A 24,727-nucleotide genomic window follows, 5' to 3' on the forward strand; every position below is an offset into this window, starting at 1 on the left:
GAAACAAATCTTAACTATTATGTTACACTACTGGCCATTAAAATTGCTACACCAAGAAGAAATGCAGATGATAAACTGGTATTCCTTGGACAAATATATTATACTAGAACTGACATGTGATTACATTTTCACGCAATTTGGGTGCATAGATCCTGAGAAATCAGTACCCAGAACAACCACCTCTGGCCGTAGTAACGGCCTTGATACGCCTGGACATTGAGTCAAACAGAGCTTGGATGGCGTGTACAGGTACAGCTCCCCCTGCAACTTCAACACGATACCACAGTTCATCAAGAGTAGTGACTGGCGTATTGTGACGAGCCAGTTGCTCGGCCACCATTGACCAGAGGTTTTCAATTGGTGAGAGGTCTGAAGAATGTGCTGGCCAGGGCAGCAGTCGAACATTTTCTTTATCCAGAAAGGCCCGTAGAGGATCTGCAACATGCGATCGTACATTATCCTGCTGAAATGCAGGGTTTCGCAGGGATCGAGTGAAGGGTAGAGCCACAGATCGTAACACATCTGAAATGTAACGTCCACTGTTCAAAGTGCCGTCAATGCGAACAAGAGGTGACAGAGACGTGTGACTAATGGCACACCATACATTCACGCCGGGTGATACGCCAGTATGACGATGATGAATACACGCATCCAATGTGCGTTCACCGCGATGTCACCAAACACGGATGCGACCATCATGATGCTGTAAACAGAACCTGGATTCATCCGAAAAAAATGACGCTTTGCCATTCGTGCACCCAGGTTCATCCTTGAGTACATCATCGCAGCCGCTCCTGTCTGTGATGCAGCCTCAAGGGTAACCGCAGCCACGGTCTCCGAGCTGATAATCCATACTGCTGCAAACGTCGTCGAACTGTTCGTGCAGATGATTGTTGTCTTGCAAACGTCCCCATCTGCTATCTCAGGGATCGAGACGTAGCTGCACGATCCGTTACAGTCATGTGGATAAGATGACTGTCATCTCGACTGCTAGTGATACGAGGCCGTTGGGATCCAGCACGGCGTCCGTATTACCCTCCTGAAGCCACCGATTCCATATTCTGCTAACAGTCATTGGATATCGACCAACGCGAGCAGCAATGTTGCGATACGATAAACCGCAATCGCGATAGGCTACAATCCGACCTTTATCAAAGTCGGAAACGTGATGGTACGCATTTCTCCTCCTTACACGAGGCATCACAACAACGTTTCACCAGGCAACGCCGGTCAACTGCTGTTTGTGTATGAGGAATCTGGTGGAAACTTTCCTCATGTCAGCACGTTGTAGGTGTCGCCACCGGCGCCAACCTTGTGTGAATGATCTGAAAAGCTAATCATTTGCATATCACAGCATCTTCTTCCTGTCGGTTACATTTCGCGTCTGTAGCAAGTCATTTTCGTGGTGTAACAATTTTCATGGCCAGTAGTGTAAGACTAAAAAACTGTGATCACGTATGTTTTATTTCTACTGAGGCTGCACATCACTGTACGTCATCTTGAAAGTAGTGTATTCTAGTAACCGGCCGTTGTCACCGTGCGGTTCGAGACGCCTCAGTTCGGAACCACGCGGCTGCTACGATCGCAGGTTCGAGTCCTGCCTCGGGCATGGATTTGTGTGATGTCCTGAGGTTAGGTTTAAGTAGTTCTAAGTCTAGGGGACTGATGACCTCAGATATTAAGTCCCACAGTGCTCAGAGCCATTTGAACCATTTGTCTTGTAGTGTTTGGTACGTAGATGATGTCAGTCATCTCGTGTTATTTATATTAGATCGTGTTATTTATATTAGATCGCGTAGCCATAAAAAGGGGCAGATTTGAGCAATTGTTCAGTAATATTAGTTAGGGAACATAAAACATTTGTAATATGAAGGAGTTTTTAATCTACAATAAATGTACAAGCAGAAACAACTTTTATCATTTAGTGGTTACTAGTTCCCTTAATCATTCATTTATGTTTAGGTTGTAATTTATAAGTTAAACAGCAAGAAGGAGGAAATAATATCACAGTTAGCAGATCCTAAGATCTGCTTCAGGAGATAGTCAAACAGGGCCAAATCTTGATTTTCGCGTATAGAAGTTTCCGTTGCGCACATTCATTTTACACCCGCCTGGAGTAACATCTCGGATCTGTTACCTAAAAATAAACAGTAGTTATGGCAAAATTGAAATTGCCATTGCTTAGTTCAGGTTTTGTTCGAAAATTGGTTATTTATAATATGAAACACAGGGATGTTGTTGTAAAAATAAAGAAAATATAAGCTTACCATATAGCGCTAGAAGACGCAATTTCCTCAGAAACACGATAAAATTAACAAAAAAAGGAAAATGAACATGTCAAACATAGCTTCAATACTTCGGCGGTCTGATATAAAACATATTTCTGTTATAAAATACACGTTGTACTAACAATGAACAACGTGCCGTTGTAATTATGTGCAAAATAAACAACCAAACAAACAAAAAAGGAAGTCGTCGGCTCCGATTTGCTCTCTTTTCAGTTTCTTTGTTTCGTGTTTCTACCAATAATACCGGTAATCCTACCATTTACTATGTCATTTATGCAGTGTATCACCACTACCGAACAGTAGTTTTGGTAGAGCGCAACTGTAACCCCGGCGGAAGTGCCCGATTCCAGTGGCGGCTCGTGCAAAATTTTATTAGTGTGCTACAATATTACGAAAAATTCATGTTTTACTATTTCGTCATGACGGGCGCGATTTAACATCGTTGCGATACTAGCTTCACTTAGTCCACTGCGATCAAGTATGTTGCTTACATCTTTATGACTTCGACTGTTTTTTTAAATTAATGCATTAATATGTCAGGAAATGAGACGCTTGAAGTAGTAAATGAGTTTTGCTATTTGGGGAGCAAGAGAACTGATGATGGTCGAAGTAGAGAGGATATAAAATGTAGACTGACAATGGTAAGGAAAGCGTTTCTGAAGAAGAGAAATTTGTTAGTATCAAGTATAGATTTAAGTGTCGGGAAGCTTTTCTGTAAGTATTTATATGGAGTGTAGCCATGTCTGGAAGTGAAACTAGTTTAGACAGGAAGAGAATAGAAGCTTTCGAAATGTGGTGCTACAGAAGAATGCTGAACATTAGTTGGGTAGATCACATAACTAATGAGGAGGTATTGAATAGAATTGGGGAGAAGAGGAGTTTTTGGCACAACTTGACAAGAAGAAGGGACTGGTTGGTAGGACATGATCTGAGGCATCAAGGGATCACCAATTTAGCATTGGAGGGCAGCGTGGAGGGTAAAAATCATAGGGGGAGACCAAGAGATGAGTACACTAAACAGATTCAGATGTATGTTGCAGTAGGTACTGGGAGATGAAGAAGCTTGCACAGGATAGAGTAGCATGGAGAGCTGCATCAAACCAGTCTCTGGACTGAAGACCACAACAAGAACAATGTCACAGATAAACTGTAAGACAAAAAGAATTGGTCACCATGAAGGAACAATACGAATGAGACGGAAATAGGTGGATGGGATTACGTGGGCAGACAAAGAAATTAATCCAATTTCAGAAAAAAACTGGATGATTTATTCAAGAGCAAGAGCTTCACAACTTGAGGAAGTCAACAACGCGTTGATCCACCTGTGGCCCTTACGAAAGCAGTTATTTTGGCTTGACATTGATTGACGGATGTGTTGGATGTCTTCCCAGGGGATATACTGACAAATTATGCTGAGGTGATACCACAGACATGGGATACTTCCTGATATTGTGTTGGACCTCCTTTTGCCCGGTGTAGTGCAGCGGATCGACATTGCATGGATACGACATGTCGTTGGAAGTCCCCTGCAGAAATACTGACTCACGCTACCTCTATAGCCGTCCATAACTACGAAAGTGTTCCTGGTGCAGGATGTTGTGCACGAACTGACCGGTCGATTATGTCCCATAAATGTCCGATGACATTCATTTCGGGCGATCTGGTGGCCAAATCATTCGCTCGAATTGTCCAGACAGTTCTTCAAACCAACTACGAACAACTGTGGCTCACTGACATGGCGCTTTGTCATCCATAAAATTTTTATCGTGGTTAGGAAAAGTGCAGTCCATGAAAGGCTGCAAATGGTCTCCAAGTAGCCGACAATAACCATTTACAACCAATGGTCGTTTCACTTGGACCAGAAGACCCATCTATTCCATGTAAATGCAGCCCGCACCATTATCGAACACCACCAGCTTGCACAGTTCCTTATTGACAACTTTGGTTCAAGGCTTCATGATGTCTACGCTACACTCGAATCCTACCATCAGCTATCACCAATTGAAATCTAGACTCATCTCATCAGGACAGCTGTCTAGCTTCCAACCAACATGGTCACAAGCCCAGGAGAGGCTCTGCAAGCGATGTTGTGCTGTTAGCAAAGGCACAAGGGTTGGTCATCTGCTGCCATGGCCCATTAAAGCCAAATTTCATCGTCCTAACGGATACGTTCGTCGTAGCTCCTACACAGATTTCTACGGTTATTTCACGGAGTGCTCTTGTCTTTTAGCACAGTCATCTCTATGCAAACGCCACGGCTCTCGGTCGTTAAGTGAAAGTTGGCCGCCACTCCATTGCCCTTGGTGTGAGGTAATGCTGAAATTTGGTATTCTCTGCCCTCTTTTGACAATGTGGATCTCGAGATATTGAATTTACTAATTTCCTATATGGAATATTCCATACGTCTAGCTTAAACCACCATTCCGCGTTCCAAGTCTGTTACTTCACGTCGTGCGGCCATAATCACATCGGAAACCTTTTCACACGAATCATCTGAGTACAAACGACAGCATCGCCAATGCACTGCCCTTTCGTACCTTGTGTACGCGATGAACCATGGACCGTGCGAATGGTGGGGTGGCTTGCGTGCCTCAGCGGTACATACTGACGTACCTCAGGTGCAACCACAACGAAGGGGAAATGTTGAGAGGCCAGACAAACGTATCGTTTTTGAAGAGGGACAGCAGCCTTTTCAGTAGTTTCAGAGGCAACAGTCGGACAGACTAGCTGATGTTACCATGTGGTATCAACTAAAGCAGCCTTGCTGTCCTGGTACCGCGCCAGCCTGAAAGCAAGGGGAAACTGCAACCGTAATTTTTCCCGAGGGCATGCAGGTCTGCTGTATGGAGAAATGATGATGGCGTACTCTTGAGTAAAATATTCCGGACGTTAAGTAGGCGCCCTATTCGGATCTGCGGATAGGAACTAATCAGAGAATGTAGTCCTTATAAGAAACAAAACCGTCGTCCTACGGATCGGGATGTGGAATGTTGGATCTCTTAATTGAGGAGCTAAGTTTGAAAATTTAAAAATGGAAATGCATTGGTTGAATTTTGATGCAGTGGGAATTAGTGAAATTCGGTGGCAAGGGGAACAGGACTTGGGGTCATGTGAATACACAGTTATAAATACAAAATCAAATAGGGGTAATACAGGAGCAGGTATAATAATGAATAAAAACAATAGGAACGCGGGTAAAGTACTGTGAACAGTATAGTGAACGTGTTATTGTAGCCAAGATAGAAACGAAGCTGCCGGCCGGTGTGGCCGTGCGGTTCTAAGCCCTTCAGTTTGGAACCGCGTGACCGCTACGGTCGCAGGTTCGAATCCTGCCTTGGGGATGGATGTGCGTGATGTCCTTAGGTTAGTTAGGTTTAAGTAGTTCTGAGTTCTAGGGGACTGATGACCTCCGATGTTAAGTCCCATAGTGCTCGGAGCCATTTGAACCATTTTTTAGAAACGAAGCTCATGCCTACCACGGCACTACGAGTTTATGTGTCAGCTAGCTCCGCAGATGATGACGAGATTGAAAAAAATGTATGACGAGAGGAAATAAATTATTCAGTTAAGGGAGCCGAAAATTTGTCTGGTATTCGATACTGGGAAAAGGAAGATAAGGAAAAATAGTAGCCGGCCGGAGTGGCCGAGCGGTTCTAGGCGCTACAGTTTGGAACCGTGCGACCGCTACGGTCGCCGGTTCGAATCCTGCCTCGGGCATGGATGTGTGTGATGTCCTTGGGTTAGTTAGGTTTAAGTAGTTGTAAGTTCTAGGGGACTGATGACCTCAGAAGTTAAGTCGCATAATGCTCAGAGCTATTTGAACCATTTTTTGAAAAATAGTAGCTGAATATGGATTGAGGAAAAGAACGAAGGAGGAAGCCACCTGGTAGGTTTCTTGCACAGAATACAATTTAATCATCGCTGATATTTAGTTGAAGAATGATAAAAGAAGGTGGTACACGTGAAGAGACTGGGAGACACTGGGAGATGTCAGATTGACTATACGTATAATGGTTAGACAGAGATTTAGGAACCAGGCTTGAGATAATAAGACATTTCCAGGGGCAGATGTGGACTCTGACCACAACCTAATGGCTCTGAATTGCAGATTAAAACTTGAGAAATTGGAAAAAACGTAGAAAATTAAGGAATTCAGACCTAGGTAAGTTGAAAGAACCAGAGGTTGTTTATAGTTTCAGAGGAGCATTAGGCAACATTTGATTAGAACAGGGGAGAGGAATACAGCAGAAAAAGAATGGGTAGTTTCGAGAGATGAAATTGTGAAGGAAGCAGAGGATCAAGTAAGTAAAAAGACGAGGGTTAGTAGAAATCCTTGTGTAACACAAGAGGAGGAACTTAATGGATGAAACGAGAAAATAAAGAAAATGCAGCAAATGAAATAGGTGAAAAGGAACACAAACGCTTCAAAAATGAGACTAACAGGAAGTAAAAAATGACTAAGCAGCAATGGCTATATGACCAGAGTAAGGATTTAGAAGTATATTTCACTAGGAGAAAGATAGATGGCGCCTACAAGAAAACTGAAAAGGCTATTGGGGGAAATAGAAGCAGCTGTATGAGCTAAGCAAAGATGGAGTATACAGAACGCCTGTACAAGGTAGGTGAATTGAAAGCTGTATTATAGAGAGAGGATGTAAATGAGGATGGCATGGGAGATATGTTACTGCGAAAAGAGTTTGAGAGACCTGAGAAAGATCTAATTCGAAACAAGGCCCCGGTCGTAGACGATATTTCGTCAGAACTACTGACAGCCTTGTGAGAGCGAGGCACGACAAAACTCTGCCATTTGGTATGCAAGATGTGTGAGACAGGCGGAGTACACTCAGACTTAAAGACGAATGTAGTAATTCCAATTCCAAAGAAAGCATTTGCTGACAGGTGTGAAAATTAGCGAACTACTGGTGGAAGCAGACCTCGAGTAGATCAGTTTGGATTCGAGAGAAATATAGGAACAGCTTGACAATACTGACCCTACGACTTGTCATGGGAGATAGGTTAAGAAAAGACAAACTTAAGTTTATAGAATTTGTAGACTTAGAGAAAGATTTTGACAATGTTAACTAGAATTCTCTATTTGAAATTCTGGAGGTAGCAGGGGTAAAATACAGGTAGCAAATATTTGCAACTTATACAGAAAGAAACCTCAGGTATGAAAGCTGAGGGGCATGAAAGGAAATCAGTGGTTGAGAAGAGAGAGACAGGGTTGTAGCCTATCCCCAATGTTATTCAATCTGTACACTGAACAGGCGCCGCGTGGGATTAGCCGAGCGGTCTAAGGCGCTGCAGTCATGGACTGTACGGCTGATCCCGGCGGACGTTCGAGTCCTCCCTCGGGCATGGGTGTGTGCGTTTGTCCTTAGGATAATTTAGTTTAAGTAGTGTGTAAGCTTAGGGACTGATGACCTTAGCAGTTAAGTCCCATAAGATTTCACACAAGTTTTTTTTTTCACTGAACAGGCAGTAGAGGAAACAAAAGAAAAATTTGGAGGAGGAATTGATGTTCAGGGAGAAGAAATAAAAATTTTGAGGTTAGCCAATAACATTGTAATTCTGTCAGAGACTGCAAAGGACTTTGAAGAGCAGTTGAAGGGAATGGACAGTGTCCAAAACCTCGACAAAAGCAAAACAACGATAACGGAACGTACTTGAACTAAATCAAGTGGTGCTAAGGGAATTAGATTAAGAAAGGAGACAGAGTAGCAGACTGAGCAGAAAAATAACTGATGATGGCGGAAGTAGAGAGAATATAAAATAAAGACTGGCAATGGTAAAAAATGGTTCAAATGGCTCTGAGCACTATGGGACTTAACATCGGAGATCATCAGTCCCCTAGAACTTAGAACTACTTAAACCTAACTAACACACATCCATGCCCGAGGCAGGATTCGAACCTGCGACCGTAGCAGTCGTGCGGTTCCGCTACGGTCGCAGGTTCGATTCTTGCTTCGGGCATGGATGTGTGTGATGTCCTTAGGTTAGTTAGGTTTAAGTAGTTCTAAGTTCTAGGGGACTGATGACCTCAGATGTTAAGTCCCATAATGCTCAGAGCCATTTGAACCATTTTTGTTTGTCTGGTTCGTGGCCTTGTACAGCAGTGAAGCGCGGATGACAAGCAGTTCAGACAAATAGAGAACATAAGCTTTCGAAATGTGTTGCTACAGAAGAATATTTAAGACTAGAAGTGTCAGCCACATAACTACTAAGGGAAGGCCAGAAATTTGTCGTTCAACTTGACCAAAACAAGGGATCGGTTGATAGAACACATTCGGAGACACTAAGGGTTCACCAGTTTAGTATTGGAGGGATGCGTGGGGGCAAAATCGTAGAGGGAGAGCAAGAGATGAATACAGTAAGCAGACTCAGAAGGCGATAGGTTGCAGTAGCTTTTCGGAGAGGCTTGCACAGGATAGAGTAGCATGGAGAGCTGCACGAAATCAGTCTACGCACTGAAGACCACACCAGCAACGTACGTGCATACTGCTGTCCCAGACTTTTGTCAGTGTATGTTCAATTGGCTCATCAGATCGTCATTTCCCGAGCTCGTTAACGGGCTTTGCCCATTATGGTTCAGATGGCTCTGAGCACTATGGGACAACTTCTGAGGTCATCAGTCCCTTAGAACTATTTAAACCCAACTAACCTAAGGACATCACACACACCCATGGCCGAGGCAGGATTCGAACCTGCGACCGTAGCGGTCACGCGGTTGCAGACTGTAGCGCCTAGAACCGCTCGGTCACAACGGCCGGCCTGCCCATTATTTTTCAAACGTTGTCTATAGGGAAGAGATGTGGCGGCCTTGCTGACCATGGTAGGTACGGTAAACGCAAGACAAGCCGTAGAAAGTTTCACCGCTTGCGGGCAGGCATTATCTTGCTGGAATGTAAGTCCAGGATGACTTGTCATGAAAGGCAATTAAATGGGGCTAGAAAGTCGACGCCTTGCCGATGTAACGTACAGGTGCCGCAGATGACAACCAGGGCCTAGAAATATCACCCTGGACCATCAGTCCTGGTTGTCGGGCCGTACTGCTGGCGACAGTCAGGTTGGTATCCAGGGCGTTGGTTCGTTGGTTTGGGGGAGGGGACCAAACAGCGAGGTTATCGGTCCCATCGGATTAGGGGAGGGTGGGGAAGGAGATCGGCCGTGCCCTTTCAAAGGAACCATTCCACAGAAAACCTAAATCAGGATGGCCAGCCGCGGGTTTGAACCGTCGTTCTCCCGAGTCCAGCGTGCTAACCACTGCGCCACCTCGCTCAGTATACCCAGGGCGTCTCTAGACATGTTTTCGATAGTCATCAGGGCTCAGTTCGAAGCGGGGTTCATTAGTGGAGACACTTAGACGCCAGTCAGTGGGATTCCAGGTCGAATGCGCCCGACATCACTGCGGAAAGAGGTCAATGGAAGCGAACGCTAGGGGCGCCGTGGGCTCAGCCCTGTTTCTATGAGCCGCCTATCAATGGTAGTCACCGAATCACCAGTTGTACGTCGGATCGATGACAGAAATGAACCCGGGGCCCCTCTGACGATTGTTCGGCCCTCACTTTCTGTCGCCTTGTTGACGCTGTTCTGCCAACATTGTCGAAGCGTGGCATCGCTCCTGTTCAAATGCCGAAAGATACGCCGATTACTCGAACCTGCCTCATGTAGACCAACTACACGTTCTCTCTCAAATGCTGACATCTGCATACATTGTTCACGCGTCTGCGAGGCCTTTTTACTGTCCAACTGAGTACACGGAATAAAATTTGTGAAAACTTTATGGCCTGGTATCGACATGTCCCCTGATAACACGTGTTCATACATCGGCCGCTCAAGTTTAAGGCTTTGCGATTTCCGTCGATACACGCCTGAATACCAGTTTGTGACAGTTTGCATAATTCCTTCGAGGCGCATGTTCTTGTTTTGTTTTAGGGTGTATTTCCCATCTACACGCCATGCATGACTGTTCCCAAATAACAAAACATGGAAAGCAAAGAAGTTTATCGCAAACATCACACCGGCAGATCCAACTCCTTTCATACTACTTTATACCGAATTTCCTCGTATACTCACATACACGTGTAGTAATCATAATTGAAAATATAACTTTTACTTATACAAATTGATCCGGCCGCTGTGGTCTAGCGGTTCTAGGCGCGTCAGTCCAGAACCACGCGGCTGCTACGGTCGCAGGTTCGATTCCTTCCTCGGGCATGGATGTGTGTGATGTGTCATTAGGTTAGCTAGGTTTACGTAATTCTAAGGGACTGATGACCTCAGATGTTAAGTCCCATAGTGCTTAGAGCCAGTTGAACCATTTTGAACTTATACAAATTGAACTGTTTAAATACACACTGATGGAAGAAAAATCGCTACACCTAAAAATAATGACTGTGGCATAATGAAATTTTGGAAATACATTTTTCTAGGTAAGATATTTAACTGAATAACCCTGGAAAGTCACAGGTTAACGTAAGCGCGAGATAAGCCATTGGAAATGTGAAATGCTGGTACACCAATAAAATGGTGTAATTGACATAATGTTGAATGCAAGCATACAAAGGTGCATAGATTGTGTTGTACATGTGCCGGATGTCAGTTTGTGGGATGGAGGAGTTCGATGCCTGTTGCAGTTGGTCGTTCAGCTCTGGTTCAGGATGACGCTAGAGGTGTCATCCGATCATGTCCCATATGTGCTCGATTGGAGACAGATCTGGTGGTCGAGCAGATCAAGGCAACAAGTCGAGCTCTGGAGAGCGTGTTGGGTTACAGCAGCGGTATGTGGACGAGCGTTATCCTGTTGGAAAAAACCCTGCAATGCTGTTTATAAGAGGCAGATTGGCGTACAAATTTACAGTCAGGGTGCGTGGGACAACAGAGAGAGTGCTCCTGCTGCCATATAAAATCGCTATAGGTCCAGTGTGTCTAGCCCACAAACATTCTGAAAAGTTGCACAAGTCACACCAATACCCAAGAAAGGTAGTAAAAGTAATCGACTAAATTACAGGCCGATATCATTAACGTCGATATGCAGCAGAATTTGGGAACATATATGGTGTCCGAACATCACGAATAACCTCGAAGAGAACGGTCTATCGACACACAGTGCACACGGATTTAGAAACATAACTAGCTCTTTACTCACATGAAGAGCTGAGAGCTATTGACAAGGGATTTCAAATTGATTCCGAATTTCTAGATTTCCAGAAGGCTTTAGACACTGTTCCACATAAGCGGCTCGTAGTGAAATTGGGTGCTTATAGACTATCGTGTCACTTATGTGACTGGATTCCTGATTTCCTGTCAGAGAGATCACAGTTCGTAGTAATTGACGGGAAGTCATCAAGTAAAATAGATGTGATTTCCGGCGTTCCCCAAGGTAGCGTTACAGGCCCTTGCTGTTTCTTTTCTACATAAACGATTTAGGAGACACTCTGAGCAATCGTCTTAGGTTTTTTGCAGATGACGCTCTCGTTTATCGACTAGTAAAGTCATCAGAAGATCAAAACAACTATTTAGAAAAGACATCTGCATGGTGAAAAAAATTGGCAATTGATCCTAAATAATTAAAAGTGTGAGATCATCCTCCTGCAGGAGAACTTCTGTTAAGTTTGGAAGGTAGGAAACGAGATACTGGCAGAAGTAAAGCTGTGAGGACGGGGCGTGAGTCGTACTTGGGTAGCTCAGATGATAGTGCACTTGCCCGCGAAAGGCAAAGGTCCCGAGTTCGAGTCTCAGTCCGGCACACAGTTTAATCTGCCAGGAAATTTCATATCAGCGCACACTCTCTGCGGAGTGAAAATCTCATTCTGGAAGCATAATGCTGATACATGGTGAAACAACGCTCTGGTGGGCGGTGTGCGGGTTTAAATTACCTCGGGGTATGACCATGCGGTGCATTTGACCTGCGGTCGTCGCACGGTGGCGCTGGCAACAGTCCACATACGCAGAGGTGTGTTGGTGCATGTCAGAGTACGGTGCAGCGAGTAACTGTGCAGACGTTTTCAGACGTGCTAATGGTGACTGTGTGTTGAAAATGGCTCAAAGAACACATATTGATGACGTTATGAGGTGTAGAATAATAGGGCGACCGGAGGCTGGACAAATACAGCAGGTCGTAGCACTGGGCCTCCATGTGCCACAAGATTCCAGCAGACAGGAAACGTGTCCAGGCGCTATAGTACGTGCTGTCCACATTGAAAAACACCACAAGAAGACCGATATCTCACCATCAGTGCCCACAGACGGCCACGGAGTACTGCAGGTAGCCTTGCTCGGGACCTTACTGCAGCCACTGGAACAGTTGACACACAGTCTATAGACAACTGAACAGACACGGTTTATTCGCCTGGAGACCTGCAAGGTGCATTCCACTGACCCCTGAACACAGGAGAGCACGAAAGCCAGGTGTCAAGAGCACAGTACATGGTCATTGGAACAGTGGTCCCAGGTTATGTTCACGGACGAGTCCAGGTATAGTCCGAACAGTGATTCTCGTTGGGTTTTCATCTGGCGTGAACCAGGAACCAGATACCAACCCCTTAATGTCCTTGAAAGGTACCTGTATGGAGGTCGTGGTCTGATGGTATGGTGTGTGATTATGATTGGTGCACGTACACCTCTGCATGTCTTTGGCAGAGGAACTGCAACAGGTCAGGTGTATCGGGACGTCATTTTGCACCAGTTTGTCCGCCTTTTCAGGGGCAGTGGGTCCCACCTTCCTCCTGATGAATGATAACGCACGGCCCCACCGAGCTGCGATTGTGGAGGAGTACCTTGAAACGATATCAGCTGAATGGAGTGGCCTGCCTGTTCTCCAGACCTAAACCCCATCGAGCACTTCTGGGATGCTCTCGGTCGACGTATCGCTGCACGTCTTCAAACCCCTAGGACACTTCAGGAGCTCCGACAGGCACTGGTGCAAGAATGGGAGGCTATACCCCAGCAGCTGCTCGACTACCTGATCCAGAGTATGCCAACCCGTTGTGCGGCCTGTGTACGTGTGAATGGTGATGATATCCCATATTGATGTCGGAGTACATGCGCAGGAAACAGTAGCGTTTTGTAGCACATGTGTTTCGGGACGGTTTTCTCAAATTTTCACCAATACCGCGGACTTGCAGATCTATGTCGTGTGTGTCCCCTATGTGCCTATGCTATTAGCGCCAGTTTTGTGTAGTGCCACGTTGTGTGGCACCACGTTCTGTAATTATCCTTAATTTATAAGCATGAGTGTATTTGAGATAAATACAATGATTTTGTGACATACTAGGGCGACTGGTGGCTGGACAAATACAGCAGGTCGTAGCACTGGCCCTCCATGTGCCACAAGATTCCAGCAGACAGGAAACGTGTCCAGGCGCTTTAGTACGTGCTGTCCACATTTCATTTATTTATCATAGTCGCAGTCATAACGGAACTGGGGCACACCGTGTAGTTCACGCTGCGAACTGTCGCTGGAGCGCGCTGTGGTCGTTTATACCGCAATGAGGCACACGTACCATGTGCACGATCGTCCTGAGCATTCGTGAGCATGATGCAGATCAAGTCAGCACCTTGCACGCTGAATGCCAGGGACCGGGAAAGTATGCAAACAGAGGAGACACGAAAGCGGAGTTATTCTAGCGACGAGATGAACTGCAAATGGGAAAATCCACTGACACCAGCGACTTTCACAAAGGGGAGATTGCTGTGGCCTGGCGCCTGGGAATGAGCACCTCGGAAATGGTCAAAGCTCATTCGCTGTTCTTCTGCTACTGTCTTGAGGATATCTGGAAAGTGATAGGATGGCGAAACTACGAGTAGGCGACAAGATGTTCGACGTTCCCACCTAATCGCAGAATGTGGAGATCAGAAGCTTGCACGCACTGTAAAGTAGGATAAGTGGCGGTCTGTAGCAGGTGTGAAGGCAGAGTACAACGCAGACACAATTGTTTTGGAGGAGATCGTTCAATGCGCACTGCTGAACACGGCATTCCGCGACCGACGACCCTGTTTTCATTCTGACCAAACGACATCGTCGATTGAAACTGCAGTGGGCTTAGTGTCACTGAGATTGGACTTTGTCCAATCAGGAGATGGTAGTGGCCGTGTCCACATACCCCATCATACGTGCGAATGGTTCCTCTATACATTCAGCATGCCACCAATGCAGGCTGGTGGAGGCAGTGTTATACTACGGGGGATATTCACTTGGGCATCCACAGGATCTGTGTCAGTAACCGAAGGCACTATGACAGCTGTTTACTATGTTAACATTAATGTGGATAACTGTCGATGTCACAAGGCCAGAATCATCCTGCAGTGAGATGAAGATCGCGATAGCGAACTCGAGTTGGGTGACCTGGCCATCAAACTCGTCTGATGTGAACCGAATGGAACACATCTTGGATGCTATTACGTGCCAGCTCTGCAACTAGAAACAACCGGCTGGTACTCTACAGCAATTGTATGGCCTGTGCATAGACGTTCCGTGCAGCGTGCCACAGGAACCTACTAAGGACTTGTCGAATCCATGCCATGCAGAATTGCTGCAATATTTTGTTCCAAAGGTGGACCAACACATTATTAAGCAGATAGTCGCAATCATTTGGCCCTGCAGTGTATGATATTTTTAGATGCAAGCAGGTAGAGTGGATCTCTGGCTCTGACAAAAAAACTGAAATTAAAGAAAAGAGCGTTTCCATGCTTCAAATCAAAGTGTGTAGTGTTCGATGCACAGTTGATCTTGTGGTTTCTCCTGTCACTTACCACTCCTTTCACACACAGCAATGATTCGTGAACGTCAAAAATACCAAAAGGGCAAAGTCAGTTCAAAAGTCTCTACAAGACAAGGCAGAGTCAACAAGACAATATCTAGTGAAGCACTGCAGTGCTGAAGCCAACCTTTATGATGACAGCTGCTTTACTTTTTATGTCCAAATGAATGTCAGGTATATGTAAGTTGCTTTAAAAAGTGAAGAAGAAAAATATTTTTCTTCCCCTGCATGAAAATGACGATTAGAGGTCACTCCAAGTTGAAACTAAACAGCCTTGTTACTTTAAATGCGTGTGCAACATCCAAACTTTTCCATGTCCTTGTTACAGTTTCATCTGATTACCTGTCTGTTATACATTGTAAGCACAGTGTATGTGTGTATGTCCAGGGTCTCCTCCCAAACCCCTGCATCGATTTCAACCAAATTTGGAGCAGAAACAGCAGGCCTCACGAATACCAGCAATGTGGGGTTTATAATCTCCTCACTCCAACAGGGGTAAAACTGTAGTCTTTACATTCCTTCACATATAGGCTGCATGACAGGCGTGTTGTGTTGAAACAGTATCGGCCTGCCAAATCGAACTGTTCTGTAAGGCACCTACATGGCAGGGGCAAAAGACCAAGACATAATTTCCCTTGCCCCAACATGTAGGCTGCCCACCATGACAGGTGCGTTGTGTTGGAGTAGTATCGGTCTGAATAATCGAACTGCTTTGCATGGCGGCCTGTGAGTCAGGGGCATGGCAGGAAGAGGTATGTTCAGTATATGTATTTATAAATTATAGAGTGCAGCAATCGGTCGTCCTTATTAGATTTTATTATGTAAATACAGATTTTGGCTAGTAGCTAGCCATTCTCAATGCGCTATTTTTTATTCTCTTTGCATGTAAGTCGCTGTTGTTCGGGGGTCAGTCACAGCTCTTTGAGAATTCAAAGAACTGTGACTGACGCCCGAACAACAGGGACTTACATGCATTGAGAATAAAAAATAGCGCATTGAGAATGGCTAGCTACTAGCCGAAATATGGATTTGCATGATAAAATCTTAAAAGGACGACTGATTGCTGCACTCTATTATTTATAAGTCACATACAGTCGCTGAGTGCATCCACTTTCCGAATGGAAGGTAACCTGATGGGTTCAATATATGTGCCAAATGCAGAGTCGAGTGAAGCTGCGAGGCAAAAGCAAGTATATTTTTAAAAGTCATTGCATGCACCTCATTTTGGTATTCACTTCTAATACTGCTTTGATGCAACTCTCCATGCTACTCTATCCTGCACAACACTGTTCATCTCAGAGTAACTACTGCAACTTCCAGTCATTCGAACCTGATTACTGTAATGAACCAGTGCAACATTGCACTGCTGCAAATACCCTCAGGTCGGATTTCATGACAAATTTATATTTGATGTTAACAAATCTCCTTCTCAGGAATACTTTGCTTGCTATTACCAGTCTGAATTTGATATCCTCTCCACTTTGACAATTATTTTGCTGTCCAAATAGCAAAACTCATCTGATGCAAAACTCAGTTCCTAATCTTATTCTGTTAGCATCTCATGATTAATATCGACTACATTCCAGTCGCATGGGGGAAGATTAGGACTTTGTGGAGGATGCATAAGGATTTCCCAACGAAACTACTGCAGGGCCGGTCCACATATTACTAAGATTGTTTCGACTAACATGCAGAAGTTTCGCTGGAAAGCCCTTAGACAACCTCCACACAGTCCCAATCCCTCCCAGTGCGTTTTCAATAAGTTTGAAGCCCTGAAGTAATTCATTATTGGCCGTCAATTTCCTTCAGACGAAGAGATGCACGCCTTCCTACAAATATGGTTCCATACGCAACTCCATACATTTTTCCGTGAAGGCACTGACTGTCTTGTCTTACAGTGGGACAAATGTGTTGACAGTTATGATGATTGCTTTGAAATGCACTCCTGGAAATTGAAATAAGAACACCGTGAATCCATTGTCCCAGGAAGGGGAAACTTTATTGACACATTCCTGGGGTCAGATACATCACATGATCACACTGACAGAACCACAGGCACATAGACACAGGCAACAGAGCATGCACAATGTCGGCACTAGTACAGTGTATATCCACCTTTCGCAGCAATGCAGGCTGCTATTCTCCCATGGAGACGATCGTAGAGATGCTGGATGTAGTCCTGTGGAACGGCTTGCCATGCCATTTCCACCTGGCGCCTCAGTTGGACCAGCGTTCGTGCTGGACGTGCAGACCGCGTGAGACGACGCTTCATCCAGTCCCAAACATGCTCAATGGGGGACAGATCCGGAGATCTTGCTGGCCAGGGTAGTTGACTTACACCTTCTAGAGCACGTTGGGTGGCACGGGATACATGCGGACGTGCATTGTCCTGTTGGAACAGCAAGTTCCCTTGCCGGTCTAGGAATGGTAGAACGATGGGTTCGATGACGGTTTGGATGTACCGTGCACTATTCAGTGTCCCCTCGACGATCACCAGCGGTGTACGGCCAGTGTAGGAGATCGCTCCCCACACCATGATGCCGGGTGTTGGCCCTGTGTGCCTCGGTCGTATGCAGTCCTGATTGTGGCGCTCACCTGCACGGCGCCAAACACGCATACGACCATCATTGGCACCAAGGCAGAAGCGACTCTCATCGCTGAAGACGACACGTCTCCATTCGTCCCTCCATTCACGCCTGTCGCGACACCACTGGAGGCGGGCTGTACGATGTTGAGGCGTGAGCGGAAGACGACCTAACGGTGTGCGGGACCGTAGCCCAGCTTCATGGAGACGGTTGCGAATGGTCCTCGCTGATACCCCAGGAGCAACAGTGTCCCTAATTTGCTGGGAAGTGGCGGTGCGGTCCCCTACGGCACTGCGTAGGATCCTACGGTCTTGGCGTGCATCCGTGCGTCGCTGCGGTCCGGTTCCAGGTCGACGGGCACGTGCACCTTCCGCCGACCACTGGCGACAACATCGATGTACTGTGGAGACCTCACGCCCCACGTGTTGAGCAATTCGGCGGTACGTCCACCCGGCCTCCCGCATGCCCACTATACGCCCTCGCTCAAAGTCCGTCAACTGCACATACGGTTCACGTCCACGCTGTCGCGGCATGCTACCAGTGTTAAAGACTGCGATGGAGCTCCGTATGCCACGGCAAACTGGCTGACACTGACGGCGGCGGTGCACAAATGCTGCGCAGCTAGCGCCATTCGACGGCCAACACCGCGGTTCCTGGTGTGTCCGCTGTGCCGTGCGTGTGATCATTGCTTGTACAGCCCTCTCGCAGTGTCCGGAGCAAGTATGGTGGGTCTGACACACCGGTGTCAATGTGTTCTTTTTTCCATTTCCAGGAGTGTATATGTAACCTATAGTATACTCCCCTGGGAGACGCCACAGGCAAAAATAACCCTATTCAACAGGAGACCAGCTTTATACACAATTTAACACGCGGGGCGTTCAGGAAGTAATGCACACGTTTTGTCCCATCCAATTTAGTTTGAAAAAATGTGGAATTTTTTGTGGGATATCGTGGAATATTGCTGTTTGAGTCCTTATACACTGAAGAGCCATACCTGTCTAATATCGTGTAGGGCCCCCGCGAACACGCAGAAGTGCCGCAACACGACGTGGCAGGGTCTCGTCTAATATCTGAAGTAGTGACACCATGAATCCAGTAGGGCTGTCTATAAATGCGTAACACTACTACGGCATAGAGATCTCTTCTGAACAACACGTTGCAAGGCATCCCAGATATGCTCAGTAATGTTCATGTCTGTGAGTTTGGTGGCCAGCGGAAGTGTTAAAAATCAGAAGAGCGTTCCTGGAGCCACTCTGTACCAATTCTGGACGTATGGGACGTCGCATTGTCGTGGTGGAATTGCCCGAGCCCATCGGAATGCACAGTGGACATGAATCGATGCAGGTGATCAGACAGGATGTGTACGTATGTGTCAGCTGTGAGAGTCGTATCTAGACTTATCAGGGATACCATATCACTCCAACTGCACACACCCCACACCATTACAGGGCTTTCACCAGCTTGTACAGTCCCATGCTGACATGCAGGGTCCATGGATTCATGAGGTTGTCTCCATACCTGTAGCGTCCATCCGCTCGATACAATTCGAAATGACACTCGTCCGATCAGGCAACATGTTTCCAGTCATCAGCTCTCCAATGTCGGTGTTGACGGGTCCAGGCGAGGCGTAAAGCGTTGTGTCGTGCAGTCATTAATGGTACACGAGTGGGCCTTCTGCTCCGTAAGCCATGTCAATGATGTTTCGTTGAATGGTTTTCACTCTGACACTTGTTGACGGCTCAGCATTAAAATGTGCAGCAATTTGCGGAAGCGTTGCACTTTTGTCACGTTAAGCGATTCTCTTCAGTCGTCATTGATCCCGTTCTTGCAGGATCCATTTCTGGGCGCAGCGGTGTCTGGTATTTGCTGTTTTACCGGATAGCTGATATTCAAGGCACCCTCGTGAAATCGTCGTACGGGAAAATCCCCACTTCATCGCTACCTCGGCGATGCTGTGTCCCATAGCTCCTGCGCCGACTATAATACCACGTTAAAGCTCACTTAAATCTTGATAACCTGCCAATGTAGCAGCAATATCCTATCTAACAACTGTGGCAGACACGTGTCGTCTTATATAGGCGTAACCGACCGCAGCGCCGTATTCTGCCTGCTTAGATATGTCTGTATTTGAATACGCATGCCTATACCAGTTTCTTTAGTGCTTCACTGTAGTTTCACGAAGTCCGGATAGGTGGCGTACGTAACGGAGGTGTATACCAAGCACAGAGCTGTCACTGAGCTTCTGTTGCCGGATAACCAGAATATTATAGATATTCATAGGTGCTTGCAGAATGTGTACAGAAACGGCGAACAAAAGCACGGTGAGTCGTCGGGCGAGGCGTCATTCATTGTCGCAACAGGGTCGCGCATACCTGTCTTATCTCCCGCTTGCCGGCCGGGCTCGCACAGCTGTGACTCCTGCAACGTTGGAATGTGTCAACACTCTCATTCGAGGTGACTGACAGATCACAATCGAACACCGAATTGCACAAATGGACTTCTCTGTTTATATTGCTGAGACGCTCATCTACCAGTTGGGGTGCTCAAGGGTGTGTCCTCTTGGTTCCTCGCTGCCTAACAGAAGACCATAAAGAATAACGGACTGTTCCGTGGGAAGCACTGTGTGGATAATGTCGAGTTTATTGATGCAGCAAGTCGTTGGCTCCGACGTAGACCAATGAAGTGGTAGCATGCCCTCCCAGAATGGTGGCGAAACGCTGTAGCATTGAACGGAGAGCATGTTGAAACGTACTATTTCATAGCCAAAAGAGTGGGGAATAATATGTTGAATGCGATCCCGAATGAACTCTACCTGCCTTCTGAAAAAAATGCGTTGTATTACTCACTGTTCACCCATCGTATAATGAGTATGGAAGTTTTATTTCCATAGACTAAATGGACAGCAGCAGATTGTCAACATTTTTCTTCCCTTTAATTCTAATCCCTTTAAAGGTCAGACAGATACACTCCTGGAAATGGAAAAAAGAACACATTGACACCGGTGTGTCAGACCCACCATACTTGCTCCGGACACTGCGAGAGGGCTGTACAAGCAATGATCACACGCACGGCACAGCGGACACACCAGGAACCGCGGTGTTGGCCGTCGAATGGCGCTAGCTGCGCAGCATTTGTGCACCGCCGCCGTCAGTGTCAGCCAGTTTGCCGTGGCATACGGAGCTCCATCGCAGTCTTTAACACTGGTAGCATGCCGCGACAGCGTGGACGTGAACCGTATGTGCAGTTGACGGACTTTGAGCGAGGGCGTATAGTGGGCATGCGGGAGGCCGGGTGGACGTACCGCCGAATTGCTCAACACGTGGGGCGTGAGGTCTCCACAGTACATCGATGTTGTCGCCAGTGGTCGGCGGAAGGTGCACGTGCCCGTCGACCTGGGACCGGACCGCAGCGACGCACGGATGCACGCCAAGACCGTAGGATCCTACGCAGTGCCGTAGGGGACCGCACCGCCACTTCCCAGCAAATTAGGGACACTGTTGCTCCTGGGGTATCGGCGAGGACCATTCGCAACCGTCTCCATGAAGCTGGGCTACGGTCCCGCACACCGTTAGGCAGTCTTCCGCTCACGCCCCAACATCGTGCAGCCCGCCTCCAGTGGTGTCGCGACAGGCGTGAATGGAGGGACGAATGGAGACGTGTCGTCTTCAGCGATGAGAGTCGCTTCTGCCTTGGTGCCAATGATGGTCGTATGCGTGTTTGGCGCCGTGCAGGTGAGCGCCACAATCAGGACTGCATACGACCGAGGCACACAGGGTCAACACACGGCATCATGGTGTGGGGAGCGATCTCCTACACTGGCCGTACACCACTGGTGATCGTCGAGGGGACACTGAATAGTGCACGGTACATCCAAACCGTCATCGAACCCATCGTTCTACCATTCCTAGACCGGCAAGGGAACTTGCTGTTCCAACAGGACAATGCACGTCCGCATGTATCCCGTGCCACCCAACGTGCTCTAGAAGGTGTAAGTCAACTACCCTGGCCAGCAAGATCTCCGGATCTGTCCCCCATTGAGCATGTTTGGGACTGGATGAAGCGTCGTCTCACGCGGTCTGCACGTCCGGCACGAACGCTGGTCCAACTGAGGCGCCAGGTGGAAATGGCATGGCAAGCCGTTCCACAGGACTACATCCAGCATCTGTACGATCGTCTCCATGGGAGAATAGCAGCCTGCATTGCTGCGAAAGGTGGATATACACTGTACTAGTGCCGACATTGTGCATGCTCTGTTGCCTGTGTCTATGTGCCTGTGGTTCTGTCAGTGTGATCATGTGATGTATCTGACCCCAGGAATGTGTCAATAAAGTTTCCCCTTCCTGGGACAATGCATTCACGGTGTTCTTATTTCAATTTCCAGGAGTGTATAATAATTTTCATTTTTTTTTTGTAAGTGTATGTATCAAAAGCTTTGCACGAAAACAAAAGTGGCAGACAGCAGCACCACCTAATCTGAACTGTCGTCGCTCCTAGCTACCTGGAGTAAGCCGGAATCTGCGAGTGGTATGTCACCAATGTTCTGGCGTCGAACATACGGTCCGTGACTGGCGCCAGCATATACCTCGAAGTGTGGAAAGCTGTGGCAACACTAACATGCAGTAAAAATGTAAGACTGGTTCGTCCAGGATTCACTGGAAATAAGCTTTCCTAGCGTAGGCCAGAGTCCAGCCACGACTTGGTTCCCACCTTTTTCGCTTGGTCAGTGGTCTTCCGATACTGGAGCTGTATCAGTGGGTTCAGGTGGATCGTTGCCACAATGTAGAATGTAGGTGCCTTGTTCCCTACCTCTACCCGCCGCTGCAGACAAGGACGCCGTCTCGTTGCCGAGTGCCGTCGACGGCTGCGTCGTCAGCGACAGAGCGGTAGCAGCGACCAGGAGGGTCGCCAGATGAAGCATGCTGCCCCTTTTTGCGGGATCTGAAAGACGTGATATGTCACCTGTGGCGGCAGGCAGCACTGTTTTGCAACTCCATTCACAAAAATGTACTGGCGCTGCGTCCAGATCGGACCAGTGAAGCAAAAGAGGGAACACTGAAGGTAGGAGAAGGTCGGGCAGCTGACAACATACATGTAAATATAGGTTCTTACTTTACGACTTTGGAGAGCGGACATAGTTTAAGATGGAAAAAATATTTAAGTGAATTATTTTTCATTTAAGGATTTCGATGAGGGAGTCTACTCGGGTTATCAGCCGAGTCATGGCGCGTTTTTACGGCAACGTTGACGAGTTTCCTACTCCTGATCTTCAGGCGAAGTATCAGTTTCATGTCCAGTCAGTACCTTTATAGACGATGCACTGTAGGCTCTCCTGCCTCGTCTGCAGCGACTGGCCCAATCGTACGCCTCCGGAAGGGGTGCCTGCAATAGCAAAGTTCAGCCTTAACGAAGATAATGTATGATTTTGAACAGACAGAGGTGTTGATTCAGAAAAACTGGTTCTGAGATTCGCTCTTCTAAAAGGCGGTGGAAATACGTGTTCATGATGATCTTTTCAACCAGTACTCGATCATGAGAGAGGCAGTGGAGATACGTGTCAACGATGATGTCAATTAGGACTCGTTCACCAGAGAGGCCTGTGGATACACATGTGCACGGCTATCATGACAACCATATATCGTTTTCCAATTCGGGGTCCATGCAGCGCTAGCAAGAACACGTCAAGAGCGCTCTGATGTGAATGCGGCGAAGTCAGCGGATGGAATAGACGGGCAGCACCGATGCCAGGATCCTCCAACACGCCGGGAGTCCGCCCCCACCACTGTCCGCGACATCCTTCCGCGATTGGTCCAACGGTTGCAGACGAGGCATAAGAGCTTGCGGTCCAAGTTGGACATGAATGCAACACTTGGCCTATAGAAAACTTGGCGAGTAGGAAACTTGTCGAAACGTTGCCGCCTCGACTGATAATCCGAGAAGACTTCATCGAATTTCGGCGAGGAACCAGGACGCGATCAACAGAGAGGCATTCCCAAACTTAAAGATTTTGTTGGTCCTTGAGTACATTAAAAATAGCAACATATTTTTTTTACCAATGAGTACCAAATAGGAATATTAAATACACTACTGGCCATTACAATTGCTACAGCACGAAGATGACGTGCTACAGACGCGAAATTTAACCGACAGGAAGAAGATGCTGTGATAGGCAAATGATTAGCTTTCCAGAGCATTCACACAAGGTTGACGCCGGTGGCGACACCTACAACGTGCTGACATGAGGAAAGTTTCCAACCGATCTCTCATACACAAACAGCAGTTGAACGGCGTTGGCTGGTGAAACGTTGTTGTGATGCCTCGTGTAAGGAGGATGGTTCCGACTTTGATAAAGGTCGGATTGTCGCCTATCGCGTTTGCGGTTTATCGTATCGCGACATTGCTCCAATGACTGTTAACAGAAAATGGAATCGGTGGGTTCAGTCGAGATGGCAGGGATCTTATCCGCATGGCTGTAACGATCGTGCAGCCACGTCTCGATCCCGGATTCAACAGATGGGGACGTTTGCAATACAACAACCATCTGCACGAACAGTTCGACGACGTTTGCAGCAGCATGGACTATCAGCTCTGCGACATGGCTGCGGTTACCCTTGACGCTGCATTACAGACAGGAGCGCCTGCGATGGTGTACTCGACGACGAACCTACGTGCACGAATGGCAAAACGTCATTTTTTCGGACGAATCCAGGTTCTGTTTACTGCATCATGTGGTTTATAATTAAATTCTCCTGTACCGTTTGAGCATGCTGCACATGTTTACAGAAGCGGATTATGCTGATACGGTATCGGTGTACGCGTTTCATAATGGAGACGCTGCGGCTGCTTGTAGAGAGTATGGTAGAGCATTTAGTAACTTGAGAGTACAAGATTCAAGAGTGTTTTCACTAATCCATGTGAGACAGGTACAATGGCCAGCAGTCACATCTCATCTGTGCATCTGCATGACTCATAGACAAGTTTCATATCAGCGCACACTCCGCTGCAGAGTGAAAATCTCATTCTGGAAACATTCCCCAGGCTAAGGCTAAGCCATGTCTCCGCAATATCCTTTCTTTCAGCAGTGCTAGTTCTGCAA

At 46.9% G+C, this 24,727-nt stretch overlaps 1 protein-coding gene across 2 annotated transcripts in view; it reads right to left on the bottom strand.

Moving 5' to 3' along the window:
* Positions 1 to 24,727, bottom strand: part of LOC126215086 (sclerostin domain-containing protein 1-like) — a 477,616-nt gene that overhangs the window by 231,143 nt on the left and 221,746 nt on the right. For both annotated transcript variants that reach the window (XR_007542083.1, XM_049941734.1), the window contains exon 2: positions 22,441 to 22,572. Coding sequence is in view for 1 of the 2 variants with exons in the window: in XM_049941734.1 (XP_049797691.1) it covers positions 22,441 to 22,552 (112 nt within the window). In the remaining variant the exon portion in view is untranslated. The remainder of the gene's footprint in view (positions 1 to 22,440; positions 22,573 to 24,727) is intronic.

The sequence above is a fragment of the Schistocerca nitens genome, chromosome 12 (genome assembly GCF_023898315.1).
Source record: "Schistocerca nitens isolate TAMUIC-IGC-003100 chromosome 12, iqSchNite1.1, whole genome shotgun sequence".
Lineage (NCBI taxonomy): Eukaryota > Metazoa > Arthropoda > Insecta > Orthoptera > Acrididae > Schistocerca > Schistocerca nitens.